This window comes from Leptosomus discolor, chromosome 1 (assembly GCF_034619465.1).
Source record: "Leptosomus discolor isolate bLepDis1 chromosome 1, bLepDis1.hap2, whole genome shotgun sequence".
In the NCBI taxonomy this organism is placed as follows: Eukaryota; Metazoa; Chordata; class Aves; order Leptosomiformes; family Leptosomidae; genus Leptosomus; species Leptosomus discolor.
This window is the reverse complement of record NC_141391.1, coordinates 61,158,463-61,179,896: the sequence shown is the minus strand read 5'-3', so window position 1 is coordinate 61,179,896 and position 21,434 is coordinate 61,158,463. Positions and strand designations below refer to the sequence as shown.

General features: G+C 38.0%; 1 protein-coding gene across 3 annotated transcripts in view; it reads left to right on the top strand.

Annotated features, from left to right (window-relative positions):
* Nucleotides 1–16,605, top strand: part of FGF14 (fibroblast growth factor 14) — a 419,412-nt gene extending 402,807 nt beyond the window's left edge. For all 3 annotated transcript variants that reach the window (XM_086482068.1, XM_086482066.1, XM_086482067.1), the window contains 2 exons: nucleotides 13,675–13,873; nucleotides 16,469–16,605. In XM_086482068.1, coding sequence (XP_086338194.1) covers nucleotides 13,675–13,873; nucleotides 16,469–16,605 — 336 coding nt within the window. The remainder of the gene's footprint in view (nucleotides 1–13,674; nucleotides 13,874–16,468) is intronic.
* The last annotated feature ends 4,829 nt before the right edge of the window (nucleotides 16,606–21,434 follow it).

The following is a 21,434-nucleotide window of genomic DNA, read 5'->3' as shown; positions in this document are numbered from 1 at the left end:
TAAAAACAAGTATGTTTTAATAAGACATGTGGAATTGAGAAATTAAAATGGTAATTCTTATCCCCCAAGAAGGATCCCAAGTATTCTTATTTTTATATCAGTTTTACGAGCAGTGTAGTATTTCAAAATTTTACCTCTACTTTGTAACCCAATGTAAATTAGGTTTGAGTCAGTCTTATGTTTAATAGATATACAAGCTGAGGCACCAGATAACTCTTTGGTAAAAGGTACACAGACTGTGGGTGTTGTACAAGTCGTGAGCCTGAGAAGTGTCAGGCAAGAGACAGACACTATGTGGGTAGAGAAGGGGTAATTTTTCTTTTCAAATATTGCACCTCTTTGTTATTATTTATAAGAGCAAGTAACGAAATACCTGCAATAGCATTCTGGAGGCAGTAACAGGTGAGAAAAATAAAGCAGAGGGTTTTTTTCCCCCTTTTTCTTTGTAAGCATGACTCCATTTCCTTAATTTCAGTTTCTAAAATAGCTTTGCTAACATGAATGGATCGGTTGAGGCCGGGGGTGGACGGTACTCCCCTGGATATCATCATGAGCAAATACGCTGCTCACTTCAGAGCTCTGAAAAAGTGGTTTATACAGAATTCTGCCTACTTTTACAGTCACAGGCTGCAAAACATCCGTGGCAACTTAGTTGCCCTATGAACGTACCTTCTCACTTCCCAGATCTAGATAAGTGTTCTGCAGAGGTCTGAAGGTCCACAGCTTGGGAAGAGGGTTGGCAAAGCAGGGAGGTTTATATTATCTTTCCATCCTGAGGTCAGAGTCGCTGCTGGCATCACCCAGAGCACGCAGGGAGAGTGACTTTTAACAAGGGAGGAGTGGCAGGAAGATTCAGCAGCGGAAGCATGGCCCCTCCTGCCGAAGGAATGAGGCACAGCCACAGCCTGTCCAGATTGAGGAGTGGGATGCCCCCAGGCCCACCCATCCTATATGTTTAGCTGCTCCCAGGTACTCATTTAACAAGGAAAACCACCATTCTGCGGTGATAAAAGTTACAAGAAGCACTGCAAACAAACCCTACCACTTCACTGAATATATGGGGGTAGAGGTTTCTATTAACAGTATTTTTGGACCTGTGCATATACCCACAGTGTCTCAGCCCATATGAACTTTCATCCGAATTCGTATGACTGAGCACCTTGAATAACTACACTGCTTTTTCTCTGAATTTCTGTAGTCTCATCGCACCACTTTGTCCCATGTCCACTCCTATTTGTCTGGGTCTTCTCGGACTAAGTTCGGACCTTTTTTTTTTTTTCTCTTTTCTATTTCTCCATATATTATCTTCTCTCTCTTGCAAATTTTGTCCTCCTAACTAATTTAGTGGACTTCCCTTTTTCTTAAACACTTACACTGCTGAAAGTCTTTTCACGACCACACAGAATAGGTTTGAGGGTTAATTTGCAACCACAACACTGCATTGCATTTGATCTGCATATGTGTTTAGATGTGGGCCGGTTTTAAGATACATAGCAAAATATCTAATTCCGCATTGGAGTGTTATGCAGCAGGTACAGATGGGTCAGCATGGGCATAACAGTGACAACCTGTGATGAAACAGCCCCTTCCCACTCCTGGGGCTTCCTGAGAAGGCGCAAGATTGGCAAGCAGTGCATTTTAACTGGCTTGAAAAATGAGACTGATTTTGTGAGTTTAGGGAAAACTGTTTAGGAGTAGATTTCTGTAGTTGTGTATTTCCATAGCTGTATGTTTTGGGCATCAAAATTCCTGGCCTGATTTTCAGAAGCACAGAGGCTGCTAAGAGTGGACCAGGAGCTGCCCAGCACCAAGCAGCTGAATGCCTGGTCTCCAGGTATCGCTGCTAAAAAATTGATCTCAAAATCAGAGACCACCTTTGAGAATGTTTGCTTTAATCGCAATTTCCCAGATTTTCCAACATATAAAATGTACTCCAAAGACTTTTTTCCAACCTATTCACAGGCAATGGTGGGTGGAATTACTAGTACAGACCATTGAAGATATAAAGCTTAACGGGAATGGAAAGAAAAAAAAGAAAAAAGGTTTTCTGTCTTTTTGTGAAATACCAGTCTTGTATTGTAACAGCATGTTTATGCCCCAGAGGCGGGTCCGAAATTGGAGCCTGGGGAGCTTTTAGAAGCCTCTTAGAGGAGCCACCTGTGTAGCCCCCTCCCCCACTACCAAAACCCCGCCAAAACCCCACTGGACACCAAATTACCACAGCAGGTAATCTAGGCATATATCTATCTCCAATGTATTCGACCACAATGCTGGAGTTTAGAATTAAGTTTGTAGGGTGAGAGGATGTGAGTATGAGTTGAGTGTGTGCGTTCTCTTGTCTGAATTTTCCTGCTTGGGGAAAAGCCCCTGGCAGGAGCTGGAGCCAGCAGGTGGGCACAAAGGGTGAGGAGGACATTCTGGCCACAAGAAATAATGCCTCAGCATAGGCACAGTCTTGGCCATAGGCTCACTGCCATGGCTATTGCAATAACAGGAGTTTTACTACAGGAAACAATGCCAAAGCTCTTCAGGTAATTTATAAGCAATCAAAAAACGTGTAAGAAGAAAGTTATGGGAGCTATCAAGGACCACTGGGGTCTTTAGAACCAGGGACTAAGTGATAAATTAGTGCTCATAACCCACAGCTAAAACAATTGCTCTTTGAAAAGGCAACTGAGATAGGCATCAACAGGCATCAGCTAGGGGTAACCAAGTCACTGTCTGAAGTTCAGCCTGCTCCCAGCCTTTCCGAATTATCCCTTGCAGTTCAGTATTTGTGTGCAATATGGCTTGACGTATACCTTTCCTGTGAAATAAAGATATGAAAACTGTCCTCAGCTTTGGTGGACCGGTGAAGAATTGTGTTTCTAATTGACTTGGAAATCAAAATACCTGATATTTTCACCTCCATGATTTTTCCTTTAGAAATCAATAGGCGGTTTGTAAGACCTTACAGCAGTATTTTCTTTGCATTCAGCAGTTTGCTTCTGCTTCTTACAGTTGCCAGCCACTATGGATAAAAATCTTGCCTTTTTTATTGTTGTTATGAACACTATTTGGTAAAAATATTTCCAAACTTTTTTTTTTTTCACTTCTGCAATGCATATTGTAACACTGAGGCAAGTAAAAAGCCCTAATCCTTTGCTACCACTCTGATTTTTTGGCTTTGCCAGACATCCATATATTCACATTGTTCATAATGAGCCTTTATAAGCTTGTTGCTAAAAGAGGAATTTTATCTCAGCATCAAGATGTAGCTATAATCATCCTGCTGTTACCCATCCATAACAAAAACAAGCATCACTGCTAAGCATGTATCAGGATTTGCGTGCAGTCATCTCCTATACAATGAGACACATTAAGCTTCTGTTTTTTTAACATATAATGATAGACGCAAAAGTGTCTGGCTTGTTCCCTTTTGCCACTTCTGACTAGTTAACAGTGTGATGCCATTCTGAAAATACCTGTTAGTGGCTGACATTTTATTTCCCATTAATTGTTTAGTTAAAACAGGAGACAGAATGGATTTTCTTTTGTCTTTGTTATTAATTCACTATTCAGCTTTTGAATATTTGGGTGTGAATCTCTGTACTTCAAGGTTCTTCTGATAGTGGATACTTGAAATAACAGTTATGTAGAAGCTGTGAAAATTAAATCATAACAGGAAAATATTTTAGATCTCTGGATGAACTGAAATATATTCAGTGAAAAGAGACCTTTTTTAGTGAAAATTACTATTTGCGTGAGATATATATATATATATATATATAATATTTCCTGCACTTGCATTTGAAAATATTAGCAAGAAATTTAGGATTTTTATTTATATTCATTAATTTCAGGACAGGCAACTTTGCTTCTATGTTACCTTTTCCGGACAGATGTTATGTGGTGAGCAGCACTCCTTTGGGTGTCCTGTCATATGTGCATCGACTTTTTATGTTTAAGTGAAACAGCTGTACACATCCATCTCTATGAAAGAATGAAAATACAAACCAGGAAACAGTACAGAATATTTAAGAGCCTGTCAGCCTGTCAGGTTTGGGCCATCTTGCAGATCTGACGTCCATCATTTTCTACCTTCTCATTAGAAAAGGAGAGAAGGAAGGAGAACAGAGAACAGATTAAGAGCCCTTTGTCTTCATATGTGAAAGCTGCTTTGGAAGGAAATGGGGAGAACCTGTTGAATACTTACATCTGTGCTTCCGTGGTGGAAGGACAAAGCTGTGCAAGAAGATGCACGGTGAAAGAAGAAAAGAATTGCTCTTTTTTTCTCCTAAAATATAAAAGTGAAGTAACAAACATCTGAAAGTGGTCTTTGTTCCCTTTGCTTCCCAGTTTTCAGTGCTCAACTGCAGCTTATTTGAGTCAAGAAACGAAAAGAAGTCTTAGCTAATGCATTTTTCTCAGGAAATTGGTTACATTTGTGACAGAATGGTTTTGTCTTGCACTAGTCTCCTCAGACTGAGGCTCCTCTGGGCTTGCCTTTCATGTTCTTCTTATGAATACCCAGCGTAAAACAGCAAAAGAGTGACAAAGATACATTAGCAAGAAGTTCATGTAATTGACCTACCCTAATTGTCTTTTATTCAGTCCAGCCCCTGTCTTTTATACTAGTTGATTCTTTAGGCAGTGTAATTCATGCACTGACAGATCATAAAAAAAGGCTGCAAGCAGAAAAACAAGCTCACAACTGTAAAGAAAAAGAAATTAAAAAGAGTACACTAAAGTAGGCCACTTATAACTTGAGAGTTCTTACAACTTTTTCTAGTTTCTCAGCTTGTAAATGACACCCATTTAAAACTTTCATAAATTCACACATCTTTTGGAAGGAACATGTAGAACTGAAAGAGCCTAAAGTACACCTTATAAAATACCTCTGAATTTGCATCTATTTACGTTTACTTTTGCATTTGCAGACAGTTATGGACATGTCATACAATCATACTCAGGGAGGTCTGCAAACACTATGTAACAACACCATATGTATGAAAATATACCATCCCATCTGACATTGCAAAATGGTAGCTAATTAATGCTAATACACCAGTCAGGCAGTGGCCAAAGCTGGAATCAGTTTTCCTTATCCAACATTTCAGTGTATTGCAGAGAGGCAGAGATTTCATTCATGGTAAATGGTAAGAAAAAGTCATCTTCCTTTGCTCTTTTTAGGTACTTGGCTATTTTGATAACTATTTTGCTTCTTTTCTTGACAGTATATATTATTTGAGGCATTTGGATTACAGAAGGTTGTCTGCAGTAATGATTGTAAGTGTCTCGATAAAATTGTGTCAAAAAATTCCACTGTCATTTGGAAAGGTTCGATCTATATCTGAGAGTACTCTGTATTCCTCTTGCATTATTCATCCAGGGACAGAACGGTGGATTGATGGGCGACTGGATGAGAATTTCTTCCTCAGCCCATCGTGGCTTGTTTCAACAGCTATGTTGTTAAATCCTTCCTTTCAGTCTCTTAATTTAGTGCTGTCCCATTTTTCCCTCAGCACTGACCTTTTCTAGCTGAGAACTTGGTGCTGTCTACAAGCTGATGAATTATGGCTGTTCAGAGTAGAAGCAACCAGGAAAGATAGGCTGGTTTACCCACATTCTTCTCCGAAACGTCCCATAAGAGTAGTGGAAGAAAATATACCCTACAACACACACAATTTCTCTTTGTCATGCCTTGGGGTGTGTGCCTTTCTTATTGATACTGGATTTCTTTAATCACAGATGATGTATAGGAGATAAAAGATGTCTTTCTGCATTGATACAGCAAGGAGTTATAGTTGGCATTTAAGCTGAACACTTAAAGCAGATTTTTACTGCAAATTTAAGTCTTAAGGGAAGCTAGGTGCTGAGGATTAGGTGGGGAGAAGACTGTGCTCTTGGAGAAAGATCTCTTTTCACTGGTACAAGGATTCTGGTTGCATTTCCTTTAAAGTCAAGGGATGTACTCAAGCCAAAAACCACAGATTTCTGTCAAAGTTCAGAGCACGACTGAGGCAGAAAAATAACGTCACCCTCCTTTATATGTCTGTGGGGATGAAGGAGGATATTATACTTGACCATATGCTATAACATGTGATAGCTGTCGGTGGGTTGCAGCCCATTCTAAACCCATAGTTACAAATTTGGCTTATCACTAATATTCTTAAAATTCATTTTGCTTCTTTTGTTCAGGTGAGGCAAAACTTTTTTAGCAGTTCTTCTCTTGAACTTTTGTTGAAGTACTCCAGTTTTGGCACACAAATGCCATAGAAACAGTTTTAAAAATAAGTAACCTTTTCCAGGCTGCTTCTCCAAACCTTCTTTCGAATTTAGACAACCTTTATTCACTCCTAATGTGAGGGTGATTCAGATCTGCACAATGGGCTTCGTTTCGAAAACATTAGTTCACTTTTGGAGTCAAACTGTACAGTCTTAAATAACACGTATCAGAAACACTTATCAAGGAGATTTTGTTCTACATTTCAGCCATGTCCCACTGTGTTGATGACTGAATTGTAGGTATTCATCAAAAGAATATAAATACCTGAGCACTGCTTGTGCTATAAATCTAACTTCTATGTGGACAGGGAGAGAGCTATATAAGACTTCTCTTGGGTAGTATATATAAGTAGTATTTGGGGATCGTTCTTCAAGTTATTATTTAATACATGCTTTTATCTGACATCATTGTTTAGTCTTGCAAATGGTAAGTTTATGGAAGTGATGAGTATGTGCTCTGCCTTCCATACAAAATATTATTGCCTTTAATAAATTATAGTTTAATATGACTGTAGCTGCTAGTTGTAAGCAAAGCAACCTTTCCATCATGAAACAAGGAATTATTTGTAATCCAAGCTGTTTTATGTTCTGCTCAATCTGGACAGAAAATGAAGCCAAATTCAGGCTGCGATCAATACCATCTTAAACACACAGAAATCTGTCCAAGCTATTTTTTGTTACTTTGTTTTTGAGTACGCTGTGTGGCTTTTCTTCGTGACCTTATTTTAGGTGCTCATGAATGTACATGAATAAAAGAATCGCTACATTATTAATATCGCCAGTCATATCCCTGCTAATTAGAATCCCAGTTAAGTGCTAATATTTACAATAGCATTGATTTACATTTACTTTTGCCTAAATTTAGAAATTTAGCTGTGTTTTATTTCTTTACAAGCAGTGATATTGATATATTTGGGGCTTTTAAGTAAAGCACTTTTAAAAGTAAAAATTGAGAGACAGCAATTATAGCTGAAAGTTTTACTTTTACATGCTGACTTCCTTACTGCACTGTGATTCTTTAACCAGCAAGAACCATCCTTGTTTTTTACCTGCATGATATCAAGTCCTTTTTTTTTTTATTTTTTTTTTTTTTTTAAAGTCCACTTTTAGGAATCTTACAGGCAAGAGAAATAACACTAGCTCTGAAGAGCAAATTATGGTATAAAGGAAATTTTCTGTCAGAAGGCTGTGGAAAGTATGTGAACAGACTTCTGAGTATTTGCTGCTTTCATGGGGTGTCTGTAGGTTGGGCAGGTTCAGCTATTACTGCTTTTTGTTTTGAAGCTTTGTTAGTAAAGTCACCACAATGTTTTTAGTGTCAGCTAAAACCTCATGTTCCTCTGTATCTTACTTGGACAGTTTGCACATAGAAAATTCTGCCAACTTTCCTTGTTCTTGTTTTTATGTTTAAAAATTATGTTTGTATTAGGGAGCTTTTAGGCCCAAATCAGCTAAATGCCTTCTGAACATACAGGGAAAGTAATATCAATTTCTCCTTAATCCATAAAGTACCTAACCATGTATTGCTGGGTTTTCTGCCATTTGAAAGGAAATCTTGAACAAGATCATTTTGAACTGTAGACTTTTGGCCAGTGTAAGAGTTGGAAAAATTTGGTGCAATGGATGGGAAATCTTGAGTAACTCTTTTTTTATTCCCTTGCACGAGCATTTGTCAAATAGGTATACTGTAATAAGGTAGCTAACTCACCTAATTCAATGTGCTGCAAGTCAGAGAAATATCAATTCAGGTATTTTCCAGTTCTCCTGTGCATGTGAAGCTCCAGATCTTACAGGTCTTGCTGCATAAATATGTCTATGATACAGCCTTTTGCCCTTCTACAGCACTGCAACTGTTTTCTGGGATCTCATCGTTTCACACCTCGATTACTCCAGCATCCTCCCCTCCTGCACAGAGAAATATAGTGCTACCCCCACGATCTGTGTTCAGAAGTCTGTCACAAAGTTCATTTCCCATCTTCATTATTTTAAATGTATTTCTCTTGAATGCCTTCTCCTCATTAAACACAGACTGGGTGACTGGGTTTTTTTTTTTTCAATTTTAAGGCCCTTCTCCATGAGTCATTTCCAACCTTTCTATCCACTTCTAAAATGTCACTTCATTCTTTTGATTCCTGTGTTGCTAGTCTCTAACCTTTGTGCTGAATCTGTGCTGCTTTTCTCACTCTGCAGAAGTTTCCTATAAGCCTCCACAGAGCTAGTGTTGTGCTTTCTCCAGCCTCTACTTAAAAATCCTTTCTCATCATTCCTAAAAAAAGTGTTCCATTACCAGCTACTACCATGCTGATATTATTGCTTGGATTTTTTGGTTTGTTTTTTTTTTTTTTTTCCTCTGTGTCAATCGCTACTCTGATTGAAAGGTGTTCACATCAGGCTGACTCCACTTGGCCTGTACTTCCAAAGCAGTAAGGCCCTGTTCCATGACCTGGGCTTCTAAGTGCAAATAATAAATAGTATTAGGGTTTTCTTACAGTGCTAAATTAGACTGGCTGTTTCTTACCTGGAAATCTCTTTGAGTTTGTCTTGTGGTTGTGCTGGCACCAAGGAGAAGCTATATCTGGTTCAGCCCGCAGCTGTGCTTTTGGTGCCTGGTGTGGTGAACAAGTCCCATTGTGCCTATCTCCAGGGGAATCCACTGCCTCTTTATTTACTGCTGGCTACAATTCAAGAAGCTGACTGCTGGCTATATCACTTCTGTGAGCTGTAACTAGAATGATACCCTCCTTTCCTATATTTCAGAATAAAACACAAATTTAAAGAGACTTGAAGATTCAGGAGTAGAAGGTAGGAAACTTCTGTGGAAGCCCTTGTCCTTGGAACTGCCTGATTTGATGAGCGTGGTAGAGCCATGGTCTTATGCTGTCCCTAATGGCATGCAGTGGAAGGTTATTTTTTGTTCAGCCTGGACAGTTCATTATTGACTTACTGAACAGAGATATAGTTTAAAATTGTAGGCGTTCACGTAATTTTTAAACAGTATCTAGAAGCTATATGGCTAGCTGTGTTGTCATGCTAGTTTTTATTTTGTAACTCTGTGGTTCACAGCACAGTTGTCTTGTCCATAGCTGTATAATTATTTCTTCTTTCTAAGAGTTGTAGTAGAAAAACTCCATGCTTTGTGGGATTCTTTTTAAGTGAAAGACCACGGCTACAAATGGATATATGCAACTTCAGAAAAGCTAGCTAAATTGAACAGACTAAATTGTGAAGGCCCAGCAACTGGAAGTTAAACTGATAACCCGTTTAAATATTTTCATTTACTCAATGACTTGTGGGACAGTAAAGTTTGCTGTACTTTGATTTTGAACTACAGCCGTTTGCTACTGTGCCATATTATTGATTAGTGTGGAGCCCTAGCTTCATCACGTCAGACTTCAGCCTCTGACTGACAAAAAGGAATTACTTGGTAGAGAATTCATCTCAGTTATCATCTGAATCGCTTTCCAACAATACTAATCTCTTTTTGTTGAAAACACAGGTAATCTGAGCTCCTTCATTCAGGCACTCCTAAGTTGGAGAGGTGGATAATGGCTCTTTTTCCTTTATTGCATTTTTGTTTTGTTCTTAAATGAAAGTAGATTCTGACACCACCACATGACTCCATGAGCTAAGGCTCCACTATCATGATGTAATACTACAATGCTGAGTTTTGGCAACACTGGTGGGGACCCTAAAACTAAGAACTCCCCAATGACAGAACTTTTGGATTCCAAGAGTTTGAACCCACAACCTGTGTGTTGTGATACTTATTAATGCTACAGCAACCAGGAGAATTAAAACATCTCCCAATAGGAATCATATCAAGCAAAGCCTGATGGGAAGCTGGCAAAAATATCCAAATGAAAATTCTCAGCAAGGTGCAATTTATTACACTGTTCACTTCTCTAGGACCCAGGAAACTGTATCAGATTGCAGTTTACAGCCAAAACCCACTCCTGGGGTTTTGGAAAATATCAGCTGGTTTATATTTTATTTTTCAAATGTTGCTTTGACAGGAGAAAACCATCTTTTATATAAGACTATGGATTACATCTGGGCACTGACACTGGAAGAGAAATCCTGAGCACAAGTTCTTCTTTGCAAATCATGTCTGGGTTTGCGATTTATTAATTCATTTCTTAATACAAAACATAAAGACTGTCCTGGGATCAAAACCGAAAAAGTAATTCTTGCAGGGAAGATATAAATTATTCATGTCAACCAGATGCAGATTTGTATTCCTTCAGGTTGGATACAGATAAGCAGATAGCCTAGGGGAGTGCCCTCACCATTGAGTTTCTTTTATAAAATGCTGTTGTACTGGCTTTCCCTCCAGCAATGGATTCGAATAAAGCCATCTGTGGATGACTTCTTTTAAAGTCAGTGTTGTTAGCACATTAGTCATTTTCTGAGAGTTCTTACTGGGTTGAGGCTTAGGTACACAGATCTAGATTTGGCCTAGGTACATGCAGAAACAGCATTTTAGGTGTTATGGCTGCTTTACTGGAGAAAATGTAGGTGCTTACAGCTTTTCACCCAGATGAAATGGTGTCCGAGGCAAGGCTTTAGACATCACTCAACTTAGAAATATTCAGTTCCAATCTGAGCCCCAGGGAAGGTGCCCATTTCGGAAGTCTCTTTCTGAGTAATTCCTCAGAGGAACCAGTCATTGCAGTTCAGCACAGTCACCATCAGGTGACTAAACTTTGTTCATTACTCTCCACATTGGTGCAACTATGAGCCTGCTTTAATGTAACATGTATTTAAGTGACATTTTGACTGGGAGTTTATCCCAGTTAGAATTGCATCCTAATATATTGGGTGAATGCAAAGCTGTTACACTACCTGGACATCTGGAGTAGGATAGCTGCGTAACTTTGGGGCAGAATACAGTATTCAGGTTTGGTGCCTCCTTGTACGCAAAAAAAAAAAAAAAAAAAAAAAAAAAATCAGCAGACTATTCTTGTGCTTTTCATAACTAAGAAATAATAGTGATGCCAGTTTGTCCATTCTATCAGTCTGCATCCAGGAGCAGCCAAGTAACTGTGTAGACATCATTCATTTTTTTGACTTGGTAAAGTAAGTAGCTACTGCTTCATATGCTGTGCACTGTCAGAAACACTACTGTATGTGTCAAAGAAATGAGAGAGGAAAGAACCAGGTTTGATTCAGAGGTGGGATATGATTTGAAGGAATCTTGTTTCAGTGTTCTAATGGATATTATTTGTGAAAACACACAAATAGCATTTACAAGCAGCCAACCATCTCTGGTACAGAGAAGCATGGAATGCCAAATGGGTTTTGTTTATAGCAAAAAGTGAGTATTGGCTAAGAAGTAGTGTTTATGGTAATTGAGCTTTACAAGGAAGTAAAACTTAGTGGGGAACACAGGGGGTAGCATTTGCAGTGAAGCAGGTAATAAGGAGAGCTGTGTAGGCATTTCCTGATTAGCATCTTCTGTTTCAACAGCTGAGAAACATGACTCACATGTAAATGCTTGTGCTAGGCTTTAACAGGCATTCCCTCTAGCATGCCACCCTGCCTTCTGGTTTTATTTTGAGTCTCCTTGAGCCCTACTGTGATTTGAAATCAGTGGAGGAGAAAGGAGAGTAACACAAACAACAGATGTCTTAAAGTCTTGGAACAGAGAGAGAAAAAGCCCTGTGGCAAAGGAGAAGGTGCTGTTATTCCCTGTCATTATTTTTCGGTGCCTCCAGTACAGACTGTGTTTGCATTTCTGCATGTGTGTATATACATATATATATAGTTGTGCACAAAGGTGGCAAAGAAGTGGTAGTGCGAAAAGATGGCCATTGCACACATCAGAAAGTGGGTTTTGCATCCTATAAATGAGCGTGACCTATAGACACTAAGCGTCCTTCCTCACACTGACAAAGCAACCTATTTTAGGGCAGGTTCACAAATTATTTCCCAGCTGCTGCAGTAACTGCTTTTAGTCAGTTGCTGGTTAAAATACAATAAATCTTTTTATTTGAGGTTAAAAGATGGTCCGTAATTGACAAAGCTAATAGTGTGCCCAGTGTCCATCAAGACAGCTTTGCTTACAGGTGGTGACTTAAGGCATGGCAATACAAATAATGTGTACCCCACAACATTAGGAGAACTTGGTTGTGCACTAAGTGACATTAGTGCAGATTCAGAAGAGTATTTCATCTATGCTTTGTGGTATGGGGAAATGTGTCTTTAAGAAATTTAGTTTCCAAAAAGGAAATCTGTGACAGGAACGGCTGTGAAATTCATACAAGATATAGGCAACTGGGGATGGCATAGAGACCCTGAAAATATGTTACCTGCTGAGTGTTAACACAGTACTGCATGGGGCCAGGAGCAAAAGAAAGTGGGACACACACACACACACACAAAATACTGTGAATGTAGAAGTGAAAAATATATGATATTACCAGATATTTACTTCTTGGGAAATATAAGAAAGAGGAGTCAGAGCTGAGAATTTTGTGCTCTGAAAGCTTAGCAAGCTACCTTCCACTTTTCCACATCTACCCACAGGTTTCAGCAGATGGGTCTAAAGACAGAAAGTCACATTCACACATAATCGTATTTTCTCGTGATATTTTTAAAGTAATTTTATTTTCTTATTAACTTGCTGGGGGCTTTTTGAAGGATTTTGATAAATTCTGTCTCACTACATGTTCATACTGTTTATTTTGTTACTGTTACTCATGTTATTAAAAATATATTTAAATTATTATTTGGCTACTGGGCTACAGAAGTTTTTGCTTAGGTTAACCTTAGTTAGAGTTTAGGACAACTGCTCTGTTACTGAATGTGACTTCTGAAAAGCATTCCAGTTTTGGGATGAATGCAGGAGGATGTCAGTAGGAATAATTTTTCTTTGTACATAAATTTGTAGGTGAAAATAGTGTTTTCCTGTGGTGTTTCAGGCCATGCAGAGTCTAAGAAATGATATATATTTTAATATGTTGGTAGAAGCATTTTTTAAGTATCAAATACCAGTTGTTATAAACCATAATGGGAGTTTGTTGCATTTAGTATATTAAAATGGAACAACTGCTTTCTCATTAATGCTATTTTAGCATAGACTTTCTTAATCTTTACAAGGATATCCTATCAGAAAAATAAGCACTATAATAATTATGCCTGTATTTTAAATAGTGTTTTTATGCCTGTGTCGCTTGCTCTCTACTTTGAAAATATACTATCCCTGTTGCATAGATGGGAAAACACAGGCATCCTTGGGTGCTGAAATAATTTCACCTGGAGGTCTTCTAGAAGAAGACAGATCTCCTGGTCTCAAAGCAGAACCTTATAATAAGTCATATATTAAACTTATCAACAGGTATTTGGAAGTTAACAGAACAGAAGCCAAACTTTACAGTTATAATTTAACACTTACTTTTCCTCCCACAGGAACTTTTTACACCAGAGTGCAAATTCAAGGAGTCTGTTTTTGAAAATTACTATGTAATCTACTCATCCATGCTCTACAGACAACAGGAGTCCGGGAGGGCCTGGTTCTTGGGGCTGAACAAAGAAGGGCAGGTCATGAAAGGAAACAGAGTGAAGAAAACAAAACCAGCAGCTCATTTTCTACCCAAGCCATTGGAAGGTGAGGCTCAGTCCATCACTGGCAGATCCTCCTACAAATCTCCAAGAAGAAGAGGAAATGGTTTCTAAAATACCCTTTGTGAATGTGCATGCCCGGCACTGGGGCCATTCCAAATGACAGTCCCCAGGATTCAGTGGTTTTGTGCTTCAGCATAGCGATGCTAGAAAGGGCATATGTAAAAACAGTTTTTTCCAGGGATTAAGAGGTCATTTTGCAAGAAAACAAATCTTTTGTGGAAGTGCACTGTGATGTTTTGAAAATATTTTTTCGTTCAGGACAAAAGCTGTTGTGAGTCTTTCAGTGAGAAAATAGTCCTTTCATTAAGCAGAATGAAATAACGGATGTGATGGGATAATTGGGAGTTATAAAGGGAATAGATGAAATGTCAGCATTTCAAAGTAAAAGCTTTCTAATACAAAACATAAAGGTCTCTTCATAAAATAAATCCTACTGTATTACTTAGCCAGTTGATGTAATGCACATAACTTGTGTAAGTTGGCCTTTAAACCAAGACAGAAGCAAATAAAAGTCATACTAACTTTACACAGTAAATGATGTCACACATTCTCTGAAAAATATAGTCGTTCATATCTTGGAACTTTTGGGTTATCCTATGTATTCTGCAGGCCTTTATAAACCTATGCTGCTTTTTTGCTTCTTGTCCTGATGCCTTGATGGCACTCCAAATTTCACTGATATTACTGCTACACAGCATCAGTCATTCTGAAAATTATCTCCTTATTTAACATCTGAAAACACAGACCTGAGTAAACCTTTACTTGAGTCCCATTTCTTTTAACTTTTTAAGTTAAAGTTTTTGATTAAAGGATCAGTTTGTTAAATGTTTTAGAGTCTCATCATAGGAAAGAATCTGAATAATCCTATGTTTTAACTTCATATTTGGACTGAGGTTGATGCTTTTGTGCTTTCCTCGTCTTGCAAAATCTTACAGTATTTTCATGAGCCCTTAACGATATTGACACTTTATATGTCATCCCTTTATATTGAATTATAAGAACTGTAGGGAGGGAAAGCCAGTGCATTTTTAAAAGGAATTCATATGGATTAGGAAACAAGTTACTTTCTTCATTAATGTTTGGATGGTCACACTCGATCAAAATAGCTTAGACAAGGCTTAGAAATAACTTGCTTTGCATTGCCCATGAGAGTCATCAAATATGACAGCTCTGCTATGTAATTCCTTATATTATAGTTCCATCTCATGTTATTTGACTTAATATTTTTGTAGGTCATGGTGTTATTTCATCAAGCTCTTTTAATTAATCAGCAAAGTGTCCTAAACACAGTTATGGAGGCAGTCTGAAGACATAAATCAAAACCAGCCTTATGTACACTAGAGAGCACTTATAATTTCAGACTTTCAGAAGCCATAAAAGGATTTACATTATGTCATTGGAAATGTTAGAACAAGTATCTGATTAGTTAATGATGCCATGGGGCCCTTCATATTTATTATGAAACTTCACACCATTGAAGACCAAGGTCAGTACTTTGATGCTCCAGTCTCCTACTCTAATTAGCCAAGGGATGAAGGGATTGTGCTCTCTATGTCAGCACACAGCCAGTCCCAAAATCATAGTGATGATTAATTCCTTTGACTGCTTTGACATCTCTTTTAACGTTGCTCTGATATAAATAAATGCTATTGAAGTTAGGTATAAGTGGAAATATTACCTGATTCAGTGACATGGAAAATGAAATTGAATTATCCAAGAGCATTAATCATTAAGGCAGCTTAATGCTGGAACTCTGTAATTGAGCACATGTATTTTCCTCAAAGGATTTAAAGTGGTTAGATAGGGACTGAAGCCCAGGGGCAAACTTCTAATTCCTCTAAGAATTCAATTAATACTTTAATTTGGAGTTTTCTGCACTTTTACATTCAGTGGAGACCAGTGGCTACTGCATACATGTTTGGAAAGGAGGAAGAAAAAACCCCAAACCTCTTGTGTACTCTCTGCAGCACTGTCCTGGACATTTCTTCAGTACACACTTGAGATCATGGCCAAGCTCCTCATATTTGGGAGACCGATGTACAAGTAACTTGTTATAACTAGACCCGAGCCTAGTCTGGCAATGTAGGACTAAAAAAGAACACTTAAGTCTAGACAACTGTATCGTATGATCCCATTTGTTAACATACCATCTGTCTTATCATATTTTACTTCTAAAAACTTGCAGAATATTTATTTAAGTGCTGTATATATACATATACGCATATGTGTATGTATATATATATGTACTTTTTTGAGTGTCTGCCTCATGCAAAAACAGAACAGTAGTTTTTCATTTCCAAGGCTTCTGTAGTGTCCATTCAACAAGCAAGCATACAGTTTCCTACTGTCTTTTTAAGTCAGATACAGAAAAAGTAAGAAATTTGGAGGGTCAAGGAAAGATATCAGTCATGCGAAACAAGTGTCTGTCAAAGTAAATAGCTTCCCTTGCATGCAAGAGGAACATGGATTATATTACAGTATCAGTTATTGTAGAAAATTAATCCTTTTTGAGATGAGCTCTTAAATGAGATAGATAAATTCTTAAAAACGTCTCTCCTTTTCTCTTTTCTCCCCTCAGTTGCCATGTATCGAGAACCATCTTTGCATGATATTGGAGAAACAGTGCCAAAGGCTGGGGTAACTCCAAGTAAAAGCACAAGTGCATCTGCAATAATGAATGGCGGCAAACCAGTTAACAAGAGCAAGACGACATAGCCAGATCCTCACAGGTGTTGTGACTTACTGAGTCCTGAGTACAGTTGAGCGATTTATCCTTGCCAGACTTCCCCTCTGCAGTGTCTGTGGATCAGCTTGTGGCAAGTCACAGACTTGCCCATTGCTGTTTCTGAACTGAGTTGTTGCAAGCGGATAAATCTCAACGTGTAGCTCCACCCACAACAAGAAGACACCTGGATGAACCAGCTAAACTCAGACCATGGAATGCCCTACCAGATATTGGAATGCCTTTTTAATATCTTTTCTGTGACTGTGACACTTCATGTGAATGACATACTTCACAAGTACACTTGATACCTTGCCTGCTGACAATTGCCCATAATCCCTTTTTGAGTCCAGTTTCAGCAAAATCCATGTGTTTAAGTTCTATTTTGTAGCACACAAATAATCAAGTAATTTCTAGTTAGATGCTGTAAACCTGTGCTATTATGGATTTCTCTTTTTCCCGTTTTTATAAGGCTGCTCGCTCCACTGTCTGTGACCTTTTGCAGGGATTGTGTTTCTCTATAACTTAAGCGTTGCCAGTGGTTTAGTTTTGAAAGCAATCAGGGAATCAGGAAGCCTTCAAAAAAATCTATTACTACAAATTATATCTATAAAGAATAGGATTGTTGTCTCTGGCTTACAATATTGATTAAATGTGAATACTCTTCAGTAACAGATACTGTGCTTCTGAGGTTGGCATTGTAGTGGAGGGAAGAGTGTCAAACACAACCAACAGGAAGTTTTCTGAAACGAGTGTTTGGCATCCCCCTATAGGTTCTTTTTGTGTGTGTGTTTTATACATATCACAGGCTTACTGGTAATGGTAACATTTGCCTTGCCCAGCGAGCAAGACCCACTCATTTTTGGGAAAGTGGGTCCAAAGAATTTTGTAGGCCTTGTAGGCCTGAATTAAGGCTCATTTTTCATCTACTAAATCTTCATTGTTTGAAAAACAACCACCACGAATAATAAAAATAAATAAGACTAACCAGAATTGCGCTACCTAAATCCATTTCAAATATAATCCTTTCCTGTTTTTAAGGAACTGATCTTAATGCCATTGTTATTTTTGGCTGAATCCCACACCTACTTAGCAAAGCATGGGCAAGGATGTTGTTGTGTTCTTTTTGCAGCACCAATGCAAAGGGTAGTTACAAATTATAGTTTATTATTTCTGGTGTTTTAAAAAAAAGTTTTAAAACTGGACATATTACAAAACTTGGTTTTTATTTTTAGCTAAGCATGCAAAGTCTGGTCCTATGTATCTCACTGATATCCCAGTACGTACCTCCACCCAGCTTCCTAGGATAATATGCCCACCAAATTGCTAGATTGAAGGTGCCTTGCCTTGATCTCTGTATACTGTACTTTCTCCTACATGAACCCAGAAGAAATCAAAAACATTATAAAAATTGAAGCCTTGGATCATACTACCAGAAACATCAACCCTTTGAGTTTGTCACTTGTGACCAATTAAACTAATGTTGAAGTGGGGAGGGCAGGGGAGAGATATAGAGAATGCTGCAGAGATGCAACTGAAGTCTTGCACACTTAGTCACAGGCTTTCAGAAGACTAAAAATATGGGTACTCTCTGCATGCTTAAGAAGGTATTTGTTTCTCAGAAAGGGCAACAAGGACCAAACTGTACCTCAGTCTGAAAAACTGTGTGGCAACATTCTCTTGGCCTCTTGCTGTTACCTTGATATTTAAAGACAAAAAAAAGGAAGTCATCCATACCTTTTTTTAGCATTGTATTTCTGGCAATTTGTTTTACCACATCTTTGTGCTGAAGTCCCTAACAGAGTCTACTGGTTATTTCAAACTCCCTGTCTGCTCAGCTGAACAACTAATTCAGTCTGAATGAACTCCTCATGCTAGTTTTCAAATGTGTTCTTCTGTTTTTATAAGCAACATTTAGTGCACTCTTCAAGGAGGCTACTGTAAAGCTGCTAAATTCTAGATAAGCTGCTTTTTTTTTTTTTTTCCTTAGGTCAGACTTCCTTGTTTGTATATGTAATATGAGAACAGCAACCTGAACTTGATGTTGCTTTTTCTAGGGAGGGAATGAGTTAAGCATGAATCCCACTATCTGTGTAGAGAAAAAAAAATACAAACCTACTCTAATACTGTGATAAAAATTCAAAGAAACTTTGACTTAGACTGTGCCCTTGCCTGCTAGCACTAAACATGTGTGCGTGGGGAAAACAACACTTTATTAAAAACTTTGGTGCACCCCTCTCATGCCATCTGGTCCTGAGGGATTTGTGTACCATACCTGAGAAAAAAATACAAAACCAAAGCAACTCACATGGTGAGCCGGGGGGTTGCTCTGCATCTGGAGGACCCATGGGAGGCAGCAGCCTTGACGACATGCCATCTGCTGGGTCCTATAGGAGGCCCCAGGCTTTCCTACAATTGTAATAGGAGCACTTGACAGTATTTTGAGTAAGATAATACAGCTGAAGGCTACATTCTCTTTCTCTCTCACCTGAATTTTGTAAGAGTTCATGAGGAGGGAATACATGTGTTCATGTCCCATCCATCCAGCTGTCTTTTTTACTCTGTCCGTGTAAAAGCCTGGGGAGAGACAGGGTGGAGACCTGGCTGAGCCATGCAAGGAGGTTGTGGTTCATGGCTTGATGCTACATAATTATTGTTTTCAACATTAAACTTTTATCTTGAGTAATTACGATCTGCGAACCAGTTTGGGGGGCTATAATTAAGGCCAGATTTAATTTTTGAAAGCAGTTAGTACATACTGGAAATACAGCCTTTTTAAAAATTATTTTCTGGTTTTGTTCCATGAGCTAAATTAGTATGTGTGTTTAATCCAATGAACAGTTGTTCTAAAAAGTACTTTTTTCTACAGTCTGTTTACACATACTAAAGGGGTCTCTGTGCTTTTTTTCTTCTCTTTAATTTTGTCTCTTGTCTTATCTGTTGCATGGGAAGAGGATGGCAAGAATGAACTGCATGTAATAGGTTGTGTCTATCAAAAAACTGTTGGTCTGTATTACTAAATTTACATACATATATGCAAAGAGTTTGTCTGCATTGTACAGTTTGTGTTTATTCTTATTTGTTGTATACACAGATTCAACATGATGAATAAAAGATTTATATGAAGGCATACTGGAAAACAACAAAAAAAATCATGGAAGAAGTAGACTGTGCAAAACACCATTGCACTGGCCACAGGATGGTGAAACTTCATGTAAATAGGCTGTCAAACTCAGTTCTCCCCTTTTACCATGCCAAAGAAAATTTTAGCTCCTTAATATAATACCTCTCTTGCTGTTCTCCAGAATGAGACTTCACCATTTTCTTCCCTCTAAAATTAATTTTGCTGTTAAGTGAAAGCTGTTTTCAACTGTCTGTTACTACTAAAGTACTGTATAGTAAACCTGATGGAATCAATTTGTATTTACAGATTGGGTTTTTTGTATTTACATGTCCAGCTGTCTGTGAATCTGCAACGTTCCAGATCTTTTGCATGCTTGCTTTGTATTTGGTTCTTCTTCTGGGTTTTATCTAATCTCTGAGAGACTGTTTGCACAGAAATCCAACCTTGTTTTATCATTTCATATGTTAACACTGCACCTAGTCGTTAATCTCTTTCCTTGGTTTTTTAATCTAGTTTTCAGCTACAGTCCTATTTGGCAAAATCAGTCACACCTGAACAGTTAAAAATCCAATTTTAAGCAGATATAAACTCCTTCAAACAAAGCACTGTTTTGTTGTACTAGAAAAATTTTATATATACACAAGAATCTTTATGAAATTGCTCACATGATAGAGCCTATAGAAAGGTGTCTATAGCTTTTGAGTGCTTTGTAGTTCACATAACACAGCTTTCGCTTGATTTGCTGGGGGTTTTAGCCACTCTCAAATAATTTTTTAATATACTGTCATTTTCATCAACTTTAACTTGTGTTAAAGTTAACAACTTTAACTTGTTCTTAACTACCCACTCCCCCACACCACCCCCCCACCCCCCAATACAACGTAAAGCAAGTCACTTTGATTATGGTATATACCTGAAACAACACTAGGAACTGTGACTTGAGATAGGTAGATATATATATATATATATGGAAAGTTCTTCTGTTGGCTTAAAACCACTGTAAGCAATGAGGTATGAAAGCAGGCAGTTTGGTCCATGCATTAAAAGTGTGTCTTGCTGATCCATCTGTTTATTGGTATAAAAAAGAAATTATTCAGCTACATTCAAATGGGAATGCAAGTAAAATTGGACTACGTAAAGAGGTTATCGTTCTTTTAAATGCCCCTTTAGATAAACTCATATTCTGTACAATGCATTTTAAAACGTCTAATAATGAGGGGGGGTGGGGGTGGTGATGACTAATGCAAATATTATGACTTATTTTTAAAGATGTAATAAAATTTTTGTTCTATTACCTAGTCACACAAATATTCAACTTAGCTTTCTTCATCCCAGTATCATTTAGCTGTATCATTTAGCTACAAAGTGAGATGTCATTCTGTAAAGAAACAAGGGCAGTGCATCAGAAATGTGAGAGCAGGTACATGATTAAATGTTCATCTACATGTTTCTAAGAAAGAGTATAATCAGGGAGAAAAGGCTCACAAGTAGGTTAATAATTCATGGAAGCAAATCGATCCACAGCTATTTTATAGGTGATATTACAAATATGTTATATAGAATAGGCATAATCCTGCAAGTCTATTGTAGAAGCATTCAGCATGCTTCTGGATTGTCTTCTTTCTTTCACAAGAAGAAAGCAAGGCCATAGTATCTTTTGTTTATCAGGTTTATCAATCTAACCAGTACAAAATCCCC